This window comes from Lissotriton helveticus, chromosome 5_1 (assembly GCF_964261635.1).
Source record: "Lissotriton helveticus chromosome 5_1, aLisHel1.1, whole genome shotgun sequence".
Taxonomy (NCBI): domain Eukaryota; kingdom Metazoa; phylum Chordata; class Amphibia; order Caudata; family Salamandridae; genus Lissotriton; species Lissotriton helveticus.
The window spans coordinates 501398283-501424293 of record NC_136065.1 but is presented as its reverse complement, the minus strand read 5'-3'; the positions used below and the strand labels follow the sequence as shown (position 1 = coordinate 501424293).

The window sequence follows — 26011 nt, the reverse complement described above, 5'->3', positions numbered from 1 at the left end:
TAAGGAGCCAGTGGAGTTTCCTGAGGTGGGATGTGATGTGGGTTCGTTGGAGAACGCCAAAGATGAGTTTGGCTGTGGCGTTCTGTATGGTCTGAAGTCTCTGTAGAAGGTGTGCGGCGATTCCTACGGAGACGGCATTGCGGTAGTCCAGTCGGCTGGTGATGAGGGCTTGTGTCACGGTGCGTCTCGTGTGTAGGAGTAGCCACTTGAAGATTTTACGTAGCATGCGTAGAGTGAAGAAATAGGAGGAGGAGACGGCACTGACCTGTGATTTCATGGTGAGCTTGTTGTCAGTGAAGATTCCGTGGTTTCTGGCATGGTTGGAGGGAATGGGTGCGGGTCCTAGGTCTGCTGGCCACCAGGAGTCGTCCCATGTGTTACTGCTGTTCCCAAAGAACAGTACTTCTTTCTTGTCTGTGTTCAGGTGCAGGCAGTTCTTCATCCAGAAGGCGACGTTTGTCATGCATCTGTGGAAGTCGGTTCTAGTGATGGTGAGGTCATTGGGGAGTGAGAGTATGTGTTGTGTCAGTGTAGGAAATTATATTGAGACTGTGGGATCTGACGATGCTGCCTAGCGGGGTCATATATGTGTTGAAGAGCGTGAGGCTGAGGGATGAACTCTTGGGGACACCGCAGTTGATCTCCTTGGTTTGGAGGTGAAAGGCGGGAGGTGGAACCTCTGCGTTCTTCCGGTAAGGAAGGCGGTGATCCATCTGAGCACGTTGCCTTAGATGCTGATGTGGTGGAGTCTTTCCATCAGTGTATGGTGGGATACTTTGTCATAGGCTGCTGATAGGTCAAGGAGGATCAAAGGTGCTGTTTCTTCTTGGTTGAGGAGGGTTCGGATGTCATTGGTGGCTGCTATCAGAGCGGTTTCAGTTCTGTGATTGCTGCGTAAGCCAGATTGGGATGCATCGAGTAGCTGTTCCTGCCCCAGGTGTGCCATGAGTTGATTGTTGATGATCTTTTCCAGTACCTACGCTGGGAATGGGAGCACGGAGATTGTCTGGTAGTTTTTGAGTTCACTGGGGTTGACAGGGTTTTTTTGAGTGGTCTGACTTCAGCGTGTTTCCAGGCATCAGGAAATGTTGCGGTGGTCGTAGAGGTGTTGAGAAGGCTGGTGAGTTCCTGGCCGATCATTTGGTTTCTGAGGTGGAGGATATGGTGTGGGCATGGATCTATGGGAGCTCCTAAACTGATGGATTTCAGGGTGGAGGTGGTTTCCTGGGTGGTCAATTTGTGGTTTGTGTCGGTTACGGTTTGGCGTATCTGTTGAGGAAGTTCGTTGCTGGGGGTTGTGGTTTTAAGTTTCTGTTTATGGATGCGATCTTGTCATGGAAGAAGTGGGCGAGATTGTCGCACAGCTCCTGTGAGGGTTTGATGTTGTTTCACTGGCAGCCTGTTTGGAGAATCCTTAACTATGTTGATAAGTTGCTTGGTGTTGTTAGCACTGGTTTCGATGCGTGCAGCAATGGCTGACTTCTTTGTTGCCCTCAGCAGGTGGTGGTAGTGGTAGAGGGAGGTCTTGAAGGTTTCCCTGATGAAGGTGTTCTTGCTGGTGCACCATCTTCTCTCCAACTGTTTGCTGTCTTGTTGCGCTGTTCTTAGTTCTTGGGTGTCCCAGCTTGCCTTTTTAGAGGATTTTCTCTGGATGTTGCTCTTGATTGGGACGATTCTGTCTGCATATTTGGTGATCCAGGCATTGAAAATTTTCACTCCCTGTTCGAGGTTGGTGACGGTCGCAGGGCTGAATGTGTTGTCGGCGTTTGCCCAGCTAGTCTCTGAAATTTTGTTTCACCTCTAGAGGGCGAGTTGGTCATCTTGGGGGTGGCGATGCTGAAGTGGACGATGGAGTGATTGGTCCATGTGTTTTCTATGACATGGCTGAATTCGACACGGTTGCTGGAGATGAAAATTGGGTCCAGCATGTGTCCTGTGATGTGATGTGATGTGTGTAGGGTCGTGGATGATCTGGGTCAATCCAAGGCTGCTCTTACTGTCATGGAGGTGTGCAGTGTTTTTGTCATTGGAGTCGTCGATGTGAAAATATCAGTATCCGAGAAAGACTTAGACCTTGGAGTCTAAGGCAGGATGCAAAGAAGTTTGCGATGGTGTTACAGAAGCTGGCGCGCGGGCCTCGGGCGTTGGTGTGTGAGGGTGCCTTTGATGGTTGTCTTGTCATTGGTTGTAGCTTGAAGTAGAGATGTTCCATGGGGGTGGTGGTGTTGGTGGTGCTGGTACACTGTATGGTCTCTTTGTGAATGATGGCTATTCTTCCTCCCAGCTTGTTGGTGTGATCCTGGTGAGTGTTTTTATATCTGTCGGGGATCGCTGTGGCAATGTCTGGTGCGAATGTGAGGTTGAGCCTGGTCTCAGGGAAGGAGACTGTCGGTGCGAGGGTGGCGATGAGGTCCCATAATTCAGCAGAATGCTTGCATAGTGAGCGTGTGTTGAGAAGGGCGCTTGTGAGTTGGTGTTTTTGTTCAGGTTGTGTCTCTGGTGTGTTCGGGGTGGGGCTGGTGTGTGTGTAGTGGCAGGTGAAGTGGCAGTGGGTGCAGGTGAAAAGTCCTTCCTTGGAGCGTGGGTCGACACAGTTGCAGTGTTTGTTGCGATGTCCTGGGTCGAAGGTGTAGAGCTCGGAATGGTGTATCTTCGGGGGACCCAGGGGTTTTGGCTTGGTCCAGGTGCGGACAAGCCCAAATGGGCTTGTCCTTGGCATGCCTTTGGCGCGCAAGCAGTACGCCCCCTGTGCGGGTCCACTGTGTGGTCATGCTGCGGCCTTCATTAAGTAGGTCCTGGGCTGGTTCGAGTGGCTTCTGTTGGTGGGAAGAGCAGTGAGTGGGAAAACCCGGTTGGGAAAACCCCAGTAGAAAAACCAGGGCAGCTGTGGTGTCACTGTATCAGTCTGGAACAAGCAGGAACTGGAGACCACAGGTAAGTGGCAAGCTGGGTGTCTAGGTGCCTACTGATCTGGTTGTGCTGCGCCCTGCTTTAAGTAGGCCTTGGGGTGGTCAGGGCTTCTGTTGGCAGGAAGAACGGTGAGTGGGAAAGCCCAGTCAGGAAAACCCCATCGGGAAAACCCAGGCAGCTGCGGTGTCACTGGATCAGTCTGGAACAAGCAGGAACTGGAGGCCACAGGCACGTGGCAAGCTAGGTGTCCAGGTGCCTACAAATCAGTAACCTTTTCTGTAATACTGTGATGCAAATGTTTGTATTTTCCTGTGCTTGTAGCCGTTGCTGTTTTTTCAAACTAAGATTGAAACATAAAATGGCGAATAAAATGTATCTAAAACTTCTGACAAGTTAATTACTCTTTTTGTCAATTTGGCTGAAAATAACCTTTTTATATATTCTGTAGCAGAAACGTATACTATAAAACTGCAATATTTTTCCTTACTTGGCAATAAAACACCAGCATCCTACTAAAGGATTTTCCAGGAAAACAAACGACACTGTCAGGTCATTCTATGTGATGAAATACACTGTTAAAGTTATGCTCTTACATGTCATGTGTTTGACTTTTACTATAGGAACTAATAGACAGTGGAGCTATCGGCGATTTGGTCCATATTCAGCATAAGGAACCAGTAAGTAAAACAGCATAAGTTGCAGAGAGGCTGCTCAGTTTGTGAGGTGTAATGTGAGCCAGTTTACTGTAGAAAGATGTGTAGCATAAAAAATACAAAAATAGCATTAGAAATCAATCCTTAGGTCATGTGTCTGTTGTATGTTACCACTGTCTTCCCTTTATATATTCTCTGCACTCACTTTGTACTTTTCCCCATTTAATATTTTATTTGAATGGGTTTTATCCCTCAACATTTTTAGACAAATGATTTCATATTTTTCTGTGAAGTCAATTAAGTTGTCAAAAGGTAAATATGCGACTTTCCTACTTCTGCCAAATCCCGGCTTTTTCCAGAATAACCATTGTATGGAGCTCGCAAGAGTGGTGGCTAAAAGATGCATTGACTACACATTGTCATTGTAAATTATTACACTCCCCAGCACACGTCAAATTTACTTAAAGGTTTCCCTATTATGGTTGAAAACAGTTCAAATAGGTAAAATAATTTATTTCAACAATTCCATTTGGTTATTCGTTGTTTTATTCCAAAATTCTTGTCTTTTTAGTAGTCAAAACAGCCAGTAGTTTTGACTACTAAAAAGACAAGAATGATGGAATAAAACAACAAATAACCGAATGGAATTGTTGAAAAAAATTATTGTACCCGTTTGACCATGACTATTTGAACTGTTTTCAACCATAATAGGGAAACCTTTATGTAAATTTGACGTGTGCTAGGGAGTGTAATAATTTGTAATTGGAGTTGAGGGTCAAGGTTTGTAGAGTTTGGTGGTTCTCTATACTTTTCAGCACCGTCCCATATAAGTGTCTTAACCAAATCCATGTGTGTAAATTCCACCCGTAAGCGCCAATAGCCTAGGATTAATACCATATTTTGAGCTTTGTCTATGCACCTTGTCATTGACTGAGGGTTCCCGAAAAACCTTAGAGACAGGCTACATAGATTGCAACACCAAAATGTGCCCGAACCTTTAGAAAAGCATTAAGCAGCACGGAAAGCGCTTAACAGGCTCCCTAGTGAATGCAAGGAAATACTCAAAACACTTTCAGTCTTCATCCTTACGGTATTCTTCAAACAGGAACCTTTGTTCCAGGAGTGCAAACTTATCAGCCCACAATTCTTCAGAGGGCAGAAACACGGAAGCAGATCTGTGGATGTCTAGGGCCAGAGGCTATGGAACAGTCTGAACCCAAAGCTAGGAACCAAGCCAAGCTACGTGCAGTTCAAAAAGCTTTCAACCCAGAAATGTTTACATTTGCATACAACCGGTGCTTAATTTGAGCTGTTGGTTGCTGGTGGGGGCCACCGACACTCATTTTTGGAGACCAGCACTTACACCTTACCTGCTCACAACTCTACACTTGACTCATTTGCATTTTTTTTTAAAAACATCTGAAACCTTGGCTTTTCTCCTCTCAGACACCCTAGTCATCTTTCAAACAACTACAGACTGCAATAAACTGCCTCCCAAAGAGGATTTTCATACCTTCGGGCATAGTGTGCTCTATGAGTTAGTTTTTATTTCATTCGTTTTCATTTCATTTGCCTGCATCAGGCATTTGCCGAGAGCAAGTGAGGGAACAACACATAAATCCGAAAGACGGAGGAAGGGAAAGGCGGGCGAACCATCACAATGGAAAAGAAGTGGAACATAATGTAGGGGTCTAAATACCCCTTAAAGTGACTTACACTTGGATTGGCAGGAATGCTACCTGACATCTGTCTCTTTCAAGAGACACATCTTCCCGTACAGATCAACATAAGCTGAAAACAAAGCAGTATCTAACCAATACTTACCTTCTGCTCTTGAGAGTCTGGGGCTGTTGCGCGCCCATAAGTACTGGCTCCGACTCCTTGACACAAATAAACTGCAAATGGTCTGACTGACGGTCTACCTTTTCTTTAGCCGCCTTTCATGCTCCAAATAACGACCAAGAGGTAGACCCATATTTGACCATGGCAATGGAAGAGATCCTGCATAAAACCATAGGTTGCCTTGGTTACAGGATGTGATTTTTTTTGTGAATCAATTATTTTATTGATAAGATTAAGAATTAAACAACAGCAAATACTGTGATATGCAAGTCCAACTTATACCCATATAGCGATAGAAATGTTGATTGGAATACGTGCACCCATAGCAACCAATACTTAATATAATTTTTAAGAGAGGTAGAAAAATTAACAGATGGACGAGAAAATAATCTATAGAAGGAAGAAAGGAATGGGCGGAAGGAAAGGACAGAGAGAAAGAGGCGGAAAAAACAGTGAAGCTACAAAGTAGGGAAGAAAGAGAGGTGAGGGAGAGGTAGTGAGTACAATGATAGGAATTAGGAAGAAGCAAGAGTCTAAGCGAACTATGGGGGAAGGGGAGCATCTTGCAGAAAAGGGGACCGTATAAGAAGAACAATTTCCGCTTTGTTCATTAAATTGTTAATGATCTTTTCATATGATGCAGTCTTGTACATCTCCGCAAGCCATTCCTCATGTGACGACAATTGTGGAGAGCGCCAATGTTGCAAAATACAGATTTTGGCAGCTGTAAGGGCAGTGACAAGCAATTGATGAGCATGGCGGGTCAGTTCAGGAATGTACGATAAATCATGGAGGAGAATTAGGTGGCCTGAAAGAGACGAAGGCCTATCCATAGATTCCTTGAGCGTAGACTCTACTACCGTCCAGAAGGGACATATGGTGGGACAGTTCAGCAAAATATGGACAACAACACAGGGTGCATGATCACATCGCCAACAGGCAAAATGAGGGAGCAGCCCTGCAGCCTGGAGCCATGCCGAAGTCCAGTGCCAGCCCTGAAGAATCTTAAAAAGCCTGAGTTTCATCCTTACCACACAGACTCCTCGTTCTAGATAGTGATTTCTCCTGAGGCGGAAGCCGGGAGTAGGCCTGTCTGTTCGCTGTTTTTAATATTTGAGTGTCACAGTAACTTGTTGCTTTTACCTGCTCACTCCTCACCTGCTTATGGTGCCTTCTGGCTCCTGAATTTCCTAGCGCAGCGGAGCCTAACGCTGACGCGGGATCTTGCCAGTAACGCCATTCCCCGCCGCCCACACAGGCCACGCCCCTTTTTGTCGAGGCCACGCCCCCTACCGCACATTTTTTTCTTCTATAAAATATGTGCATGTTCCGGTCGCGCAGCGGACGAGCGCAGCGGGCGCGATGAATGGGCGCCGAAGGCGCGCCTAAGGCGCGCCTAAGGCAAGCCCGTCTGCGCCCGTCCGCGACCGACCGGGACACGGGGCACCACACTCTGTGCATTTTTATGCATATACCTCTGAACAACTGTGCTCCTGCAGAGCCAACTGGCACCTGAATCCCGCCACGCTGTCCTATGTTCAAAAACTTGGCATTGCTTCCCCCTCGCCCATTGCGACTGCCCCCTCCCCCTCTTCCACTTCTGCTCTTCTTCTTAATACGAGATCAGCCGTCAAGCACCAGACCGAAATATATGATCTTCTGGATTCTAATTCCCCGGACCTTTTGTTTCTAACTGAAACCTGGTACAGACCTGATTCCCTGCCAAGCATCTTAGCCTCCCTCCCGGCCCACTATTCCATGCTCCGTGCCGATCGACCTGAGAGCAAAATAGGAGGCGGTGTAGCCCTGATTACCCGCAAGAACTTTCACTTTCAGACTCTGACCTCGCCCACACTACCAGCAGCCGACTGCCTTGTAGTGCGATCCACTTCTCACAAGACTACACTCACGTGTGTGCTTATCTATCGACCACCTCAGTCATCCCCTGATTTCCTCCCTGCTTTCCAGAACTTATTGGCTACCCTGGTAATCAACAACGCTTCTGTCCTCGTTCTGGGCGATTTTAATTATTGGCCTACGGATCCTGCTGAGGATTCCACCTCCAAAGACTTTACCCAACTGCTCCTAAGTCTTAATTTTACCCAGCACGTCCATGGCCCCACCCACATCCGGGGCCATACCTTAGATCAAATTTGGACACTTAACATTCCTATGACCACCCCTACTATTTCGCCCTGTCCCTGGTTGGACCACTCCTTGCTTGCTTTTTCCCTGGACCTGAGCAATACCACATCTCCCCCTCATCCCAAAATCACCTGGGGTAGGAGCTGGCATAAAGTCGATATTCCTTCTCTTTGTAACTCGCTGGCTGCCACCTCCCCAGTTTCTCTGGGCTCGGACCCTCGCTCCCAGGCCGCCACCTTAGATCAGTGGCTCATTAATGCCTGCGATCCGGTGGCCCCTTTGAAGCATACTACCATCAACCGCACCCATAATGCCAACAAATGGTTCAACGCCGCTCTCAAAGCTAAGAAATTGGAGCTAAGGCGGGCCGAACGAGCTTGGAGAAGAGCATACTGCCCCGTCCACAGACAATATTTTATCACCATGCTCAAGGAATACAAAGCTGCCATTTTGACAGCCAAGACGGAGTACTTCTCTGGGCGCATCTTAGCGGCCGAATGCCAATCTCGCGAGATATTTTCCACCGTCCACGAACTGGCATCCTCGGACAGAACCTCACCCAAGACCCCCCCCTCCCAGGTCTTATGTGACTCGCTCAACGAGTTCTTCATTGATAAAATTACCTTGATCAAAGCCAACATTCATCCTCCCCCACTCACCTTCTCTCCCCCTCAACCCCCCGATAACAATCACTCCCTCACCACTATCCCTCCACTCACTAGAGAATCCCTGCTTTTGCTGCTCAGGCGTGTTAAGTCGGGCTCCCCGGTCGATATCGGCCCGGCTCGCATCTTCTGTCAGCTTTTCTCCGCGTGCCCTTCCCCTGCCATAGCTCTCTTGAACAATTGTTTCACCTCTGGCATCATTCCAGCCGACCCTTCTCTTCCAGCAAACTACCGCCCCATATCTCTCCTTCCTTATCTGGGGAAAGTAGCAGAGTCCCACGTCATCCAGGTGCTTAGCTCCTTTATAGAGAGCAGCAACTACCTCGCACCCTGCCAGGCGGGCTTCTGTCACCGACATTCCACTGAGAAGGTGGTCATCTCAGTTATGGACCAACTCAGGGAGGGACTCGACACCAACATCCCCCAGGCCCTGGTCCTCCTCGACCTGTTCGCCGCCTTTGACACGGTTGACCATTCCATTCTTCTGTCCCGTGTCAGGGCGGCGGGCATAGGGGACCAGGCTCTAACCTGGATAGGATCCTTCCTGGAGGGGCGCACTCAGGCGGTCCATCTTGCCGAATTCTCGGCCCCACCTAGCAGGGTGAAATGCGGGGTCCCCCACGGCTCTTCTCTCTCCCCTCTTTTATTTAACCATTATATTTTTCCTCTGATTTTTGCACTTCAACAAATGGAGGTCACAGTCTACAATTATGCTGACGACCTCCAACTCATTTTTAATTTTTCCTCCCCTTCACTAGGAGCCTCCCGCTTCCAGTCAACCATGCTGTTTATCCGGGCTTGGATGAATGCAAACCATCTCAAACTCAACCCGGATAAAACGGAGCTGATTCTGACTGGAGGCAGCGGCAATCCCTGGTCTCCCTCCTTCTGGCCCCCTTCCTTTGGTCCCCTTCCTTTGGTCCCCCCCCCCCCCCCCCCACCCCCTCCCACTCTGTTAAGACCCTTGGAATTATGCTCAATCACCACTTGACACTTCACACCCACATTAGTTCAGTTGTTTCTTCCTGTTTTTTTACTTTACGTATCATCAGGAAAGTATCACGGTTCTTTTCCCCCTCAGCACTTAAACTGATTGTTATGGCCATGGTCTTATCTAAGATCGACTACGGGAACATCATTTACAATGGTGCCCCCGCTTATGCACTCCAACGTCTTCAGACGGTGCAGAACCAGGCAGCTCGCCTGGTGCATGGCCTACCGAAATACCACCACTCCTCCCCCCTTCTCACTGCCCTTCATTGGCTACCGATCAAACAAAGAGCCCTTTTCAAACTTGGCTGCCTCACTTTTCAAGCCCGGGCGGGCACCGCCCCTGCTTTCATCAATTCCGCCATCATCAATTACTGCCCTGCTAGAGACCTACGTTCTTCTACCAGGTCTCTGCTCGTCATCCCCCGGTTCAAGAAAAAGCGATCCGGTGGCCAGAAATTCTCGGTACTCGCACCCATTTTCTGGAATTCCCTTCCCCCCTCTCTAAGATCCTCCTCCTCCTATTTGGATTTTCGTAAGGCCCTTAAGACCTTTCTTTTCCGGCAAGCTTTCAGCCCATAGCCCCCGATGCGTCCCTCGGCTTGAAATCCTTTAGCGCCAAGAAACTGCTCAGTGAATGTGCGCTCTATAAATAACTAAAAATTCAAATTCAAATTCTAGGGCTTCCAAAAGTTCTTCCATTCGTCCTCATAATATTCCAGCTGCAGACGAGCCTGCCAGGTCGTGCTGAGGCTAGCCAATTGTGGCTGAGAGTAAAGATGACAAATCAAGAGGTTATATAATCCAGACGTCACTCCTTTAAACTAACCTCAAGTGTTGAAGTAAGAGAGCACCAGGGAACATGAAATGGTCCAGGGATGGGGACCAAGTACCCTCTGCAAGCAACGACGGGATGGGATTTAAATATAGTTATACGCCAACTGAAACACAAAACTCAACAGTTGTATAGATGCTCCTTTGTTCATTCCTAAGCTGATAAGAATGGTTGGAGGTTGAATGATACAGGTCTTGTAGAGCTATGGAGACATAGACACCTAGCTAAAGTAGATTACTTCCACTACTCGCCAGCACAGCACTCATATGCTGGACTGGGCCTTTTACAGGTAAATAAGCGTTAGCAACTTCCTTTGCCCTAGCTATCCGATCATCAAATTGGCACATTCCAATGCTAGGGACACACAGGGCCCATTGAGTCGGCAGGTTGGAGTTCAAATGCTGCTCTTCTGAAAGACACCATAGCTTATAAGTAAAACTCATTGCAGGTTGCATCCGTTAATATCTGGTGATAGTTAGAGGCCAGCAGCCAGATGGAGAACATTTCAGAGAGTAGAGCGCCCAAAGTCCGAGGCTAGAGCTTGCTGAAGCAGAGCTAAGCATGAAGCCTTGCAGTCACAAATAGACATTAAAAAGTTGAGGGAATACAGAAGACACACTACCACTGTCAGTGTCAGAAGGACAACCATCTTTAATTTGAGGCCTCCCTGGTTTCTAATGTGTGCTTCTCTTTTAAAGTCAGTGACATCTTGTATTCTGCTGGCCATAATCTTTTTCTTCTACTTTCATAGCATGACAACCTCTACAACAAGAACTTTGTGTGTGCCAGTTTCAGTCTCCATGATAGTTAGTGGGACAGAGGGCACCTACTTTAAATGTTCTCAGTAGTGTCCAGCTAATGTGTCTACTACAGCAGAGGACCTGGCTCTGAAAACAGTGGTTGTGCTAAGTTTCACTTTCATGTCATAGGTCACTTTTGTGAATTTGTTCATGTTTTAGTTACTGTCACTTTGAAGAACGAGAGAAAAATACTTGTCATTATTCACTGCTTTCTGAATCATTGTGTGCATGTAAGTGTTGATTTTGTATCCTTGCAGGTTGGATTCTGGCATTTTGCCCATTCCTTTGTGAGGGGAAACTGGAGGAATGAAGAAGAGAGTACTTTCAGTTTGCTGGCAAAATCGTGCCATGACATTGACCTTATCAATTTCTGGATGGGCGATCGAAGGTTTCTTTTTTTTAATAATAATCATGAAAACGAACTGTTATTTTTTCATTTTTCTGCGTTCATTCTCAATTACTTTTTAGCGTTTAATGATTTTCAGTACCCGATTCTATTCTGATGCCGAATATCAGAGAATATGAGTATTATTTTGGTACTCTGATTATATACTGATGTTCATCATTACCCCAAGACCTATTCTTTCTTGTCACCATGCTTGCATTATGGGACTGGGTTGTGTTCTTGCAACATAGAGTCACGCTAGCCCTTTAAATTTAACAACACAATTTAGACCACCTTTTCATACCGTAACATGTTATGCAGTGTGTGTGAAAAACTGCATGTATACAACTTAGATTATAGTAAGATGCATGTCACCCTTCACATGCCCCTTTCATTTTGGTGCAGGAAAAAATTATGTTGTATATGAATTTAGGGTTTGGCTCAAGTTTTTACGGTGCCAAGACCTAGAGGTAGGTTCAGAAAAATATAAACAGTTGGGGAAATACCAAGAGACTTGGGAAAACTTGACACCCCTGTTTGTTGTACATTAAAGCCTCTCCGAACATAAGATTACTGGGGGTTTTAGATCAGATACACTATTCGTCTGACCCTGCAGCCTCTCACAGGCCTGATTCACAAAGATATTTACATACCCATGTTGGACATAGGTGCACAAATACGTCATTTGCAGTAGTTATTCACAAAATGTGGTTACAACACTCATAAGTGGATTTAAAAAGCTAGTGCAATTTTACTTGTGAGTACATCTGCTCACAGGAAGGGCTGCAGGCATTCCAGGGCGAGGATGCCTTCATGAGACGGCGACTAGGTGAACATCCATCATTCAACATGCACAATTTAACCCTAAATATGGCCAGAGCCAAAGGCACTGGAAGTAGGTGTGCTGCAGCACCCCCAAACTAATCATGCTGAGATTAAGAAGGTGTATGAGTAATAAAGATGTGATTTTATCTTGTCTTTTTTACTGTGCATTCAAGGATAGAGGTCATAATAACAGGCGATATTTTCTGACACATTGCTGCTTATTCTTTTATTTTGTGAGTTATATAGTTTTATCAGTATAACTGCATGTCAGCATTGGGATAGCCACTCATCCCCTGCCCTCGAGCAGACCCGCCCGCCCCCAACCAAACCCTTTCGCTTTCTCGCAGTGCCATTTTATGTTTCTGCTGTTCTTACTGCGAGAAAGCAGTGGGGCGATGCTCCTCCACCCACATTGAGGAGCCGCCCCTGAATTGCTAAAGTGTGCTCCAAAATGTGCCACTGGCTTCATACAGCACCCTGACCACTCTTCTGCTGATTGGATGTGGCTCATTTGCTACACTTGTTCTTTATGTGACTATTGAATTTTTCACAATTCCTATGACTTCAATGATGTAACATTGATGGCATAACCCTACTCTGAAAATTGTTCTAAAACCTCTGGTCAGAGCTTTACTCCTGTCAAAGGCAGCAATTGGTATTCAGGTTATGGAGGAAACACCCCCAAAATAGGTGAAGGCCTTTGATTTTAGAAGGAGTTTCCCACAGGACACATTTTTTTCTCCTGCAGAATCAAAACATTTTTTAGCATGTGAAAATGTTATATATTTATGTTGCGTAAATGTACACCTGTACATTTGCTCATTTGTAAATAGTTAAGCTTGTGGAAAATGATACAAACTGCAAAATGTGCTACTTCTCAGATGTAGCAACGCAATTGTTTCAAAATTCCAAGAGAGTCAGAAATTTCCTATAAATATAGGCGTAAACAAAGGAAGAATCCATCCTTTCTAAGAATCAGGACCTCACTGCACAGAGTTGCAGTCATGGCATTGTATATCTGCAACGCTAGCTCCTGCCGTGGCGATTTACTTATGGTGTGCAAAAGATTTAAGAATTATTATTGTCAAGGCCAGTAGCGGCTGGCTGAAAATGAGGGTAGAGAGGAGGGAGAATGGCGGGGGAGGGAAATATTTTTTCAGTTTAAAAAGATACCACTTACCTGTTCCGCCGGCTGCGTCTCTCCTTCGCTTCTTGAGTCCCGGAACCAGGAAGCACCCTGGCTCCCCATAGCCAATCACAATGCTGCGTTGTGATTGGCTCCCCTAAGCCAATCACAACGCTGCTATGCAGTGTTGTGATTGGTCTGAGCGCCGTTGATTGGTGCTCTGATGGGGACTGGGCACCTGCGCATCTTCCCAACCAGGATGTGTAATGCAGCCTGGTGAGGATAATGCAAAGTGTGCATGACTGTTTGGCCGGGCCAAGGCGGCCAAGCAGTCATGGGCATTTGAAGTGTGGAAACCACTCCTCCCCCTGTGCCTCCAGCAACTCCCCGCCCTAACCAATCCCCGAACCTGCGAAAAATGAAATGATAATAACTACGTCATCATCCTTTTATTCTTCCTACTCAAATAGCAGTGGGGTGACGCTCCTCCACCTTAGCGGAGGAGCCGCCCCTGGTCAAGGCCACTGGAATTATGTCGTCTATGGGCCAATTTATGTGACACTGTTGAGTAATTTAAATATCTGCAAAAGGCACATTACACAACATGATCAAAGGCAGCATACTTTCACTATTTTGTCATTTAGCTTTTGCAAAGACACTGCCTCTTGCACAAACAATTTTCTGTTGAATTCAAGTAGTTATGTAACAGATGGTGCATTGTGTGACAAATATGGTAAAGCTATAATTATGTGGAGAACGTAGTAGCGGTAAAATCACACAAATCCAGTGTCTCTTGTTATTGTATAATATATTTAAATATACTGTTTTCACCAGAACATGAACATAAAGAGTGTTTTTGTGATGAAATTTAGAATATTGTAATTTGAGACCTATTCTTTCAGGCATATCTGCCGCTCAGTGGTTATAAGTACCCTGATTGCCTTTCAGTGTTTGTAAAAAGGCCCTCCATCAGCATGTCCCCGAATCGCCTCCTGCTGCTTCTCATGCGTGTTTGCCTGGAGACCGTTTTATAAACACCAGGTTATTGTTTAACAGGCCTAGTAATGATTTGCAGTCTTCTTGTAAAGTAATACACCTGCAGATTCGAAAAGGTCATGTTTCTGGTCGGCGGCTTCCCTTTGTGCCGCCATAATTGACAGTTGGGAATTCACGACAAGAAATGGCGGGAAACCGCCTCTTCTTGTATGTTTTAATCTTCTCTAGCTTTACTGCTGTGTAGCTGAAGCGTAACAGGGATCGGTTTACATCAGTGAACAGTTCTGTGAAAAGATCATTTTGTAAGTTTTGCACATAGTTTTATGCATTATGCTGTCGTGTTTTTTTTTAACTCAAAGTCTGTTAATCGATGTTTTCCTTAAAACATTACAGTATAAAAGCATTTGAAAATAAAAATGCCTGCATTAGACAGTTACATAGCAGAAGTAGTACACTGAGGACCTTATACAAGCATCCCATCCCAATTGTTCTTGTCTACTAGAAGGGTGGAAGTTCAAGGTGTATAAACTGACTCCTACTGAGGGGTTTAATAGAACTTGAGCGGAGGCCTGTGTACTGCTGACTTTTGATGATGTGCGCCCAATGGAAGGGTGAGACTAATCAACAAGTAAGAACTGTGGCGGAATAAGGGTGGGTTAAGGAAATAAGTGAAGGGTCCTTAGTTGGTCTCTCGTGTTCTGGAAATTGTGGGTAATGAAGGGGGGGTGAAGCGCTACTTATGCGTCAAACAGGTGGAGTGCGTGTAGTCTGGGAGGTTTGAAGCACAACAATTCCAAGCGAGCCATGTACTCTATATGAGGTGTGAAGAGGCACAGATTGTGTGTGATTTGTTCGTAGCAATAGTGGGCCAGAGTTGTGTAAACTATGATGCTGTTGATGGGGCCTAGGGGGATCGCCAAGGCCCGAGCTATAAGCTGCTTGGCTCTTCCACTCATGTTGTGCACCAGATACCAGTCATCGTGAGACATTTCAGCCAGGGATGTGGGGCGGATGCCCAGGACACCCCCGTGGTGGTCATCCGGTATAGGGTATTCCAGGGTGCCCTTAATATGACTCAAGCTCTCCTTCCAAAAGGCTTTAAAGGAGGGATCACCCACCATATATGGTGGCAGTTACCATTTTAGGCATCACACTGCCAACAGGCAGCCGAGGCTGCGGGGTACATTGTGCGAAGACGGGCCCAGGTGTAATGCCACTGAAGCATGATCTTATAAGCTGCTTCTTGCTGGGAAATGCTCCTATGTGTTCACAGGAATTCTCGCCAGAGCAGTTCTCACTCCTAATGAGTGACGTCGGAGACATTATCTGGAGACCATTTCCATTAGTAGGGATGATAAGGAAGGAGGTGTGACTGCAGCAGGACATCATATGTCTTAGAGATCAGACATAGAGTACCTTCAAAGTGGTGAACCAGTTGCTCAAAGAGAGTAAGTGGGTGGGTGGCGGCTTCTGCATTAGAGGGCCCAATGCTGGAGCTGGAAATATTGGTGGCAGGAAAAATCAAGAAGGTGGAATTCCTTCCTACACTGGTCGAAGGACTTGATCGTCTAGCCCTGAAAGAGGACCCGAAGCAGTCTACATTCACCCCTAACCCAATCTCGGAAGAATTCCTGGGGTAAAGCAGGAGAGAAGTTGGGGTTATGTGCAATTGGAGTGTTTGGGGATGGGAATGTAGTTTGTCCACCTTCTGATCGCAAGTCTCTCCCATATCTCCAGTACTGTGCGTGTCGAGAGTGCAATGTAAGCGCTGCGTGGGCGGGAGTGTCTAGATAACCAAGCAAGGTCCCAGAGCAGATGACAAGCCACTGCCCTGTTCACGTGTACCCAGTGTTTCTCGCTCTCCCTCACCAACCACTCAGAAATGTAGCGTAGGTGGGCTGCCCAGTAATAGTCCTGGAGGGTGGGACAGGCTAGCCCCCCTCGATTTCTTGGAAGCAAAAGCAGTGCAGCGGATATGCGGGGTGCTTCCCCTTTCATATAAAGGAGCTGAGTTCTGTCTGAAGCCGCTTAATGTCCTAAGTGTGGGCAAGGATTGGAATAAATACAGAAACCAGTGACGGATATTCATTTTGACCACAAAAATACAGGCCAACCAGGAAACGTGGTGCTGCCTCCTCCTCCGAATATTCTTCCAGGATGGCCTTGCTCTGGTGGGACCAGTTTGTCCTTGTCCGAGTAGTTAAGGAGTTTGTAATTGTGAGACCTATATACTGTACTGAGTGGGAAGTCCACTAAAAGGGGGAATGCGTCTGTGAGTAGAGGAGACACTGTGGTGTAAGCGTAAGGTTGAGTGCCTGTTATTTCTCCTGAATGATCTTGTATAATGATAACCGCTCACATGTCTGCAGGGTTTGAACTACTTTGGGGAGGGAGGTGTCTGGTTCCATGAGGGCTAAGAGGAGGTCATCAGCATATAACAGAACTTTATGGTCCTGATCCCGAAGGGGATGCCCTTGATTTCAGCTGAGTGTCTTAAGTGGATAGCTAGAGGTTCCACCACGCAGGCAAATAGGAGGTAGTAGTCTGGACATTGATGCAGATGGAGGCCGTGGGTGGCAAGTAGGAGGCCATGATTTGGCTAATAATGATTTCTTGAGGACTGCTTGTAAGAAAGCCGAGCTTACCCGGCCAAAACCCTTTTAGGCATTGAGGGAGAGGAGAAGAGCAGGGATGCAGTGCCCCTGGTCCTTTTCAACTACGTGTACAAGACGTCTAATGTTGTCAGATCCCTGTTGATGTCGTATAAAGCCCACCTGACCCGTGGTTGGGGAGAAGGTTTTCTAGACGGTTGGCCAAAATCTTACTGTAGAGCTTTGTGTCTGTATTCAATAGGGCAATCAGTGATAAGATGAGCACTAGTGTGATTTCAGAATTGGCCATGGTCGGTCTATGGCTCGAGGTGTGTGTGTGAAGGAATTGTAGAGTGGGAACAAGTGCAATTGCAGCTGGGGCAGAAAGACCATCTATAAAGCTAGGGTATGGCCATCAGGGCCAGGAGATTTACCCCTAGAGAGTTCCTGGAGGGCCCTGCGGAGGTCATCATTCATGAATGGCTCCTCCAGATCATGGGCCAATGTAGGGTCTAATGGCTGCCAGGGACAGTGTTGGAGGAAAGTAGTGATCTCAGACAGGTCCTTGCTCCCCTGAGGCATATGGTTTCTGATAGTAAGCTCGGAAGGCAGCCTGTTTGTCCGCCTCCCCGATCACCCAACCCGAGTCACCACCCTAATTCTTGGCGATGTGTGACCTAGCATGTTGATGTCGCAGCCTGCGCATGAGAAAAGAGCCTACCTTATCCCCTCCCTCGTAGTATTTTTGTTTGAGAGCGAGTATGGAGCACTCGGCTTTATTGACCCGATGCGCCCGGAGTTGACCCTGCAGAATAGCCTGTCATCGCTAACCCTTAGTGTGGGGTGCTGTTTATCAGTGCGCTCTAGTGTGAGAATGTCTTCAGTAAGTTTTTCTACACATAGACGTGCTTTCCAAGTCCTGGCTATGGAGATAGAGGTAAGCACCCTGCGTATAATGGCCATAAACTCATCTCAGAGGACATGGGGGTGGGGGTTATCTGGTAAGGAGTTAATTGCAAAGTATTCAGTGATAGCATCTTGTAAAGCAGCCTTGTCTACAGGGTCCCTCAAGAGCTGGGGAGAGAGGCGCCAGTCAGAGAGAGCGTGCGTGGTAGGCCTGCGCACAATGTCCACGTTATCTCAACATGGTCATGTACCGAAATGGAAAAGTCGGATATCTGCGCAGAGTTGAGGGCACTAAACAAGGAAAAAAACATATATATTTTTTTGTGGTATTAAGATAAGTGTACATATGAGTAGAAGGAGTAATCTTGTGTGTCTGGGTGTAAGTTGCTCCAGGCTTCCACTAGGTCTGCGTCTCCAAGCTCCTTCTTTAGTATTCCAGACATTGCTCCCGTGCCTAATATGTGTGATATGTTCCTATCCAGCACTGGTGCCAAGCCAAGTTTAAATCTCCACCTACAATGCTGTAGCCCGTAGCAAGCTTTAGTTGGTCCGAGAGGGTGCATCGTATAAATATGTCCTGCCCTTGGTTAGGAGCATAGAGATTAGGAAGCATTAGGGTGTCACTACCCCTCACCACCGTCAAGGCGCGGAATCTCCCACCCTTGTATCTAGTCAGTTTAAGTACCTTTGTTTAGAAACCCCTCTTACAAAGTGTGCCAAGTCTTGGAGTCAGCGTACGCCCAGTTTTGGTGTGAGTATTGAGGGTGAACCTTACAATGGCAATCTATGTGAAGCTGGTAGGTCTCAAGACCCTGTAGGAAAATAGCGTTGGGTCGCGCTGCGTGAGGTAGCATCAGACCTGGCGCTGCTTACTGGGGAATTAAGCCCTCGGACATCGAGGGAGAGCAGTTTTAAATCACGTGTAGTGGTCATGGAGAGGGGCAAACACTCAGTGTGCCTTTCACCAAGTGTAGGGCCGTCCCCAGGGCAGGTATAGGCTCCCCTGTTCTCCCCAAGCCTAATAATGGACGTAGCGATAGTAGAGAGACCTAGTGGGGAAAGAGAGGGTGTAGGATTGTGAAGGGTGAAACTAATAGGGCCGCCAGGGCCCAACCATGTGAACCACTCCATGGAGGGTGGGAGGAAAGTACCAGACTCTGACGAGGTGCCACCTTCAACGGAGGAGAGCGCGTGTTGGCGACGGGAGGTCAAGAATAACTCCCATGAGTAGCGAGCTCAACACTGAAATCCTACAATTGGGGAAAAAATAACCAGTGTAACAGACAGACAATCAATGTTCAGAGATTGTACTCCTCACCCTGGGCCTACTAGGTGAGCTGCAGTGTGGAGGGCCAGACAGTAGTGGTGTCAGTGCATCACATTTATTTTTGTTGCAGTCAACATGAAAAAAAAATTTGGGGGGCATACAGAAAACTATTTTTTGAAAACTAATAGTGAAAAGTGGACCGTACTGTTTAGATATCTGTAGAAAAATTCAAGAGAACATTTTTTATTTAATTTTGTTGTCCTGATGGGGCTGTAAATAAACATGTTTTGCTGACTTCAGAAGCACTTTCTATCTTAGAAGTGAGGGGTTTGAAGCTGTTATATGCAAGATTCAGTTAACAATTGCCCCTGAATATTATTAGAATGTTCAGATTTTACTTACATTTTATAAAGACAAGGCTGGGCAAACATAGGGCAACAGTGAATTTTATTAGTGATTTATCGCTTTTTCTAATTTTTTTGACATGATTATAGACTAACAAGTTAGGCTGAGAATGAGAGTGAAACTAGGTTGCCTATCGGACGGATTCTTTAAATGCCAGAAATTGTGTATTTTATATGAATTATAGAAAAAATGAAGTGCATACCATAAACTGCATGACGTGGGTTTGAGCCCAGCTTAGTAAACTAAAACTTTGAAGGAGGTAATCAAAATTAGTTGTTTCAGTCCCTCTTTGGCCATCTGTCGGATGTCTTTTGTTGTTTCAGTCCCTTTTTGGCCATCTGTCAGATGTCTTTTGTTGTTTCAGTTCCTCTTTGTCCATCTGTTGGATGTCTTCTGTTGTTTCAGTCCCTCTTTGGACATCTGTTGGATGTCTTCTGTTGTTTCAGTCCCTCTTTGGACATCTGCTGGATCATGAATGTCTTCTGTTGTTTCAGTCCATGTTTGGACATCTGTCGGATGTCTTCTGTTGTTTCAGTCCCTCTTTGGTCATCTGATGAATGTCTTTTGTTGTTTCAGTCCCTTTTTGGACATCTGCCGGATGTCTTCTGTTGTTTTAGTCCCTCTTAGGACATCTGTCGGATGTCTTTTGTTGTTTTAGTCCCTCTTTGGACATCTGTCGGATGTCTTCTGTTGTTTCAGTCCCTCTTTGGACATCTGTCGGATGTCTTCTGTTATTTCAGTCCCTCTTAGGACATCTGTCGGATGTCTTTTGTTGTTTCAGTCCCTCTTCGGCCATCTGTCGGATGTCTTTTGTTGTTTCAGTTCCTCTTTGTCCATCTGTCGGATGTCTTCTGTTGTTTCAGTCCCTCTTTGGACATCTGTTGGATGTCTTCTGTTATTTCAGTCCCTCTTTGGACATCTGCTGGATCATGAATGTCTTCTGTTGTTTCAGTCCCTGTTTGGACATCTGTCGGATGTCTTCTGTTGTTTCAGTCCCTCTTTGGATATCTGATGGATGTCTTTTGTTGTTTCAGTCCCTTTTTGGACATCTGCCGGATGTCTTCTGTTGTTTTAGTCCCTCTTAGGACATCTGTCGGATGTCTTTTGTTGTGTTTCAGTCCCTCTTTGGACATCTGTCGGATGTCTTCTGTTGTTTCAGTCCCTCTTTGGACATCTGTCGGATGTCTTCTGTTGTTTCAGTCCCTCTTAGGACATCTGTCGGATGTCTTCTGTTGTTTCAGTCCCTCTTAGGACGTCTGTCGAATGTCTTCTGTTGTTTCAGTCCCTCTTAGGACGTCTGTCGGATGTCTTCTGTTGTTTCAGTCCCTCTTTGGACATCTGTCGGATAAACCAGGAAGATTAATTTAAACACTTGTATCAGGTGCTGTCAGTCAGATTTTTCCTTCCTAACAGATTTAATGCAATATTTTTGTAAACTACCTCTGGTGTAGCCTTAATATGTAAGCTAGTGCAGCTTCTGCTTTTAGTTGGAGTTTTAGGTATCTCTGGCCTCGTTGTGACTTTGACTTGTTAAACATGTTTGCATTTACTCTCTTGTTTTTAGGTGCGTGAAGGTATCATCCTTTGGACACCTGTCCCATTTCACCAAAGAACACAAGGTTTGTATTTGCAAGTAATGAATATATGTGTCCACGACATAGTCCTGCAAATAGCGTTTCAGGGGTACTATGTGATGCACTTCTGGGGATGTGACATATACATTTACATCCAAGCTTCCATATCGACAATGATAAAGGGAACGGATAGTGTCACCAGCATTGCAAACTAGCTTATACTTTGGCATATCTATTTATATTTTTGATCAAGGCATTTTATTTTTAATCAGGGTCTTTTGTTGATTCATAAGAGCAGATACAATGGTTTTGGGACTGGGCACACAAATAGGTTGAACTACCTCCATGCCCTTCAGGAACGCAGGACCATCTCGAGAAGCTTTAAAACAATATGATTTTCTGCCCTCTAACCCCCAGTTAAAAAAATCAGGACTACAATTTCAAATTAAATTCTATTTCGAAAAGTCACTGTATTGCCATTACCAATTATGTAATTGACCAGTCCGCCTGAACATATTTTATCAACCCTCTAGAATAGATACACTTGTATCCATTTTAGGGCATATTGTGGAAAGCTACCTGCTCAGAATACATAGATACATATTGACTTCAAACTCCAAACAGATATTCACCACTCACTGAAATGTTATGGCCTAACTGATCTCTGATATTGTAACCATACAATGCGCTAAGCTCTCCATTCATAATAAGCGCATCTTCAGCTGTGATCGGTTGTTTGAATGACCTACCTCCACGCTGCAGCAGCAGCCCCAGGCCTAGAGACCCCTAGTTGGGATTTGCCGTGCTTTATAAATATATGATTGATTGATTGTGATATGGATTCACAGAATTCTTTGGTTTTCATTACAACTCTTGAGGAGATTTAGAGCATCAGTACTTATTTGATAGTAGGACAGGTCAAACCACTTTTCAAAGAACTATTGTTGGCCTCCTGGGTGTTATTGTACCAAAATATCGAGTTTTTTAATATTGATATGCACTGTATCGTCAAGGTAAGCAGATGTGGAATTAGAATGGTATATCTATACTTCCTATTTCCTGCTTACCGTGACATTATAGTGATAGTCAATATTTTAGTGTTGATATATGTATAGGCAGATACGTCTGTCCCCAATATATTGACAAAGATCCCTCCCCTTGGTTCCTGGTTGCTACCTTCCTATTGCTATCCTACCATAGTTTGCTGAACATTTTTGAAAGTATTATTCCTGCAGCTTAATGACCATGTAGAACCCATAGATTTTGCATCGGCTCCATTCAAGCATAACCATGATTGACTTTCTTTGACCCTCCCTATGATTTTTACCTGTGTGTGATCAACTTTCTGTAAGTCCACTGAGGGTGATTCATGTTTTTGATGTTAACTAGCCGAACAAAGAATATGCTTGCCAAGGATGGGCGGTACTCGGAAAGTGAAGCTCCGCTAATAGCGGCTAGTGGCTATTGCCCCTGTAACCACTTATGAGGAGACATGACTGTAGCGGAAATGATAGTTCACCTTTAACCCTGAAATAACGATCTACTGACCATCTCCTGTGACATCGGTCCAATCACAGAACTGGAGTCTTTCACGCCCCCCGCCCGTTGTGTATTTAGTTTGTTGTGTGTATGGTGTTACGCTTGATGTGCTTGGAGGCTGTGTGCAATATAGAGGATGTCCTTTATCAGGGCAAATTGTTTGCATCAAAAGAAAGCGGTTTCCGGCACAGTATACGACCAGACGTCCCACCATCTTTTTAAACCCATTGAATCAGTAACTGGCCTCCCACTGAATTGTGTATGGTGTTGCCTACTTGTGACAGACAGCACCATTGTTCTGTTGACTTCCTTAGCAGGACACTGGGATTTGACAGTGGATGCCCTAAAAGCTGTAATTGTTCTGTGGGTGTGAATTATAGTTCTCTCTTAGTTGTTGGGTTTTCGAGTACGAAACCATTTTTGTGGTCTGTGGCATTTTTAGAAAATGAACTCGTCATAGTCCTAGCTCGACTACTTGGTCCCGCTACCCTGACAAACTCGAGTGTCCATAGGGAGAAACATAGTTGTGCGAATGAAATACAATAATACTAAGAGCTTGAGATGGAAGTGATTAGAGAAAGTCGCTACAGCAAATACTCCAAGTGAATGCCAGTGTAAGCCTTAATGTTTCCTTTAATATATATATATATATATATATATGTATATATATATATATATATATATCAAATCCAGACCTTTACCATCAAGATAAAAGAAAAGGCGCTGACTCCGTGAGCTTCACGAAAGGGAAATTTATTTACCCTGTTCAGATGGCTTGACGCGTTTCGGCGGGCAAACCGCCTTGGTTACAACAACTTCTCATATTCAAATGACAGTTTATATACATTTACACAACTCGATGGTTGGAGCGATCTGATGACGTTCATTGTTTACCTCGGCTGGACTAATAAACATAGAAGAAATCTTTCTACACATGATTCTAACGCAGAAATACGTTATGCTTGGGCATTACTTGAAAAATGAAATTTACTGCAAGTGCATTTTGCGATTGTTACACATGATTATTAATTAATGCAAATTGCTCAAATATAGTATATCGCAACTCTCATAATTCTCAATGCTTTATGCCCAAAACAAAGATGTTAAAACTTGTTAATCAAATGCATGTGCCAATATAGATGCATATAAGTGCGCGACCAACAGCCAAAATAATAATTATTATAAAGTGCTAAAAATCAACACCAACTGTGACTAGTTATATTGATGCAGAATAGTCAAATCACACTTTTAAATATGTCCCAGTACTTTAACAATATATGCCTTACAAATTGCCACCATGTAAATCATCCTGACTTCTAATAATTGATTCAAGATACCAATAAAATTATTGGAATAGAATTAAGCCCAAGTAGGCAGAGTCATTATTGGCTCATTATGTGCTTTCATGTATGCACCATAATTTGTGATAGTTTTTAAGACAGTTCAGTACTAAAGTGTGAGATTCATTGTGCGCGGTTTACATATTCTGCCTACACTATGTGCTCCTAACGTATGTTGAAATTAAAGTGCTAAATGTTTTTTAATTAAAATGTGCTGATACTCCGGTATTGTGCTAGTATCCTCACTGTGGAAGTTCAGAGGAGTGGGATACGTGAACATAGCATGGAGTCAAATATATGTTCTCATTTACTTATGGGCTTACAGGTAATAGGCTACTTTCCAATAAGATGTAATACTAAAGATGGACACTTAAAGCTATATATATATATATATATCAAAACAAAACCCTTTCAGGCATAGAGTGACGCATAAATTATGCAAAAAAGAAGGAGAGAACTCTGGGTAGCTCTCAAGTTTAGGTGGAAAGCAGCCCCTGTTAGAGCACTCTCAACACCAGCGACACTCTAGATCTGCTCACCTCAAATGTCTGTTTGCAAAGTCTCTTGCATTTTCTATCTCGGCGTGGATAGCACTGTGCTAATCCTATGCTTAAAAACTTTGATAGAAAAACAGACATTTGAGGTGAGCAGATCTAGTGTGTCGCTGGTGTTGAGAGTGCTCCAACAGGGGCTGCTTTCCACCTAAACTTGAGAGCTACCCAGAGTTCTCTCCTTCTTTTTTGCATATATATATATATATATTCACTGAAAAAACCATAGGTTATAGACCATATATAGTTAGGAATTAGCATTTACAAAACCTTGAAAATTCACTGAAAAAACCATAGGTTATAGACCATATATAGTTAGGAATTAGCATTTAAAAAACCTTATTTTACTCACACAAAACCATTGAAATTCCATATATAGTTAGTTGCACTAAGTATATATCGCGCACCCGCAATCCACTGCTGATCATGTCACATATTACATCATTCATGACATGGTCAGTGACATCACTGATGACATCACTGATGACATCTCAAATGACATCACTGATGACATCACTGATGACAACATCCAGTGACTGTATTTTTCTGTAAAGTTAAAATATGTCTTGAGTGGATGTATAAGTGTCTGGATGAAGGATTTAGTAGGTGCATGACTGACTGTATGAGTGAGTGATTAAATGTGTCTCACTGAATGCATGGGTTAGTGACTAAACTGTCTTAATTTGTGCATCATTATGTCTGTTGTTCTGTAAACTGCTGCATGTGTTGATCATTAGCTATACGAGAGGCTATATGTGTTATTAATTGGTTGCCCAAGTATTTCTATGGGAGATTGAGTTTGTGTGGGGGTGGCTGGAAGGTGTGAGACTCTATGCATAGATGTGTGAGCAGTTTATTCACTAGGTGTATGAGTTCAAGAGTGCATGTGGAAACAGCTACATGGGCAGTTGACTGTGTGCATGAGTGTATTGATGAGTGAATGGATATCTCAATGCTACATGTCATAGTAAGTACATATGTAAAACACAGTACATGTGAGAGTTGGCATATATAAATAACTGTGCATGAGAGCCACTGAATGAGTGAGTGGTTGTATCGATCATTGTGAACTTGTATCAGGGATTGTATAAGAGAGTAAATATGTGTTAGTATATGTTTCAATAAGTAAGGTGTGTTTAACTGTATAGTTGAAGAAATGGAGGTGAGATTGTTTCTTTGCATGACTGACTGGGTGTGTGAGTAACTCCATGGATGAGTGGCAGTGTGTGAGTGTCTGTATACACTGAGTGTATCTAAGGTTATATTAGAGTCTGAAGAGGTTTATCGTATTAGCACAAGAATGATGTCAAATGAGATGTCATCAGTGATGTCATCAGTGATGTCATTTGAGATGTCATCAGTGATGTCATCAGTGATGTCACTGACCATGTCATGAATGATGTAATATGTGACATGATCAGCAGTGGATTGCGGGTGCGCGATATATACTTAGTGCAACTAACTATATATGGAATTTCAATGGTTTTGTGTGAGTAAAATAAGGTTTTTTAAATGCTAATTCCTAACTATATATGGTCTATAACCTATGGTTTTTTCAGTGAATTTTCAAGGTTTTGTAAATGCTAATTCCTAACTATATATGGTCTATAACCTATGGTTTTTTCAGTGAATTTTCAAGGTTTTGTAAATGCTAATTCCTAACTAT

The 26011-nt window shown here is 44.6% G+C and overlaps 1 protein-coding gene across 7 annotated transcripts in view; it reads left to right on the top strand.

The window, feature by feature from the left end:
• LOC144754696 (putative oxidoreductase YteT) overlaps positions 1 to 26011 on the top strand; it is a 1220731-nt gene that overhangs the window by 613180 nt on the left and 581540 nt on the right. For all 7 annotated transcript variants that reach the window (XM_078642823.1, XM_078642828.1, XM_078642827.1 and 4 more), the window contains 3 exons: positions 3531 to 3587; positions 11098 to 11228; positions 20906 to 20960. In XM_078642823.1, coding sequence (XP_078498949.1) covers positions 3531 to 3587; positions 11098 to 11228; positions 20906 to 20960 — 243 coding nt within the window. The remainder of the gene's footprint in view (positions 1 to 3530; positions 3588 to 11097; positions 11229 to 20905; positions 20961 to 26011) is intronic.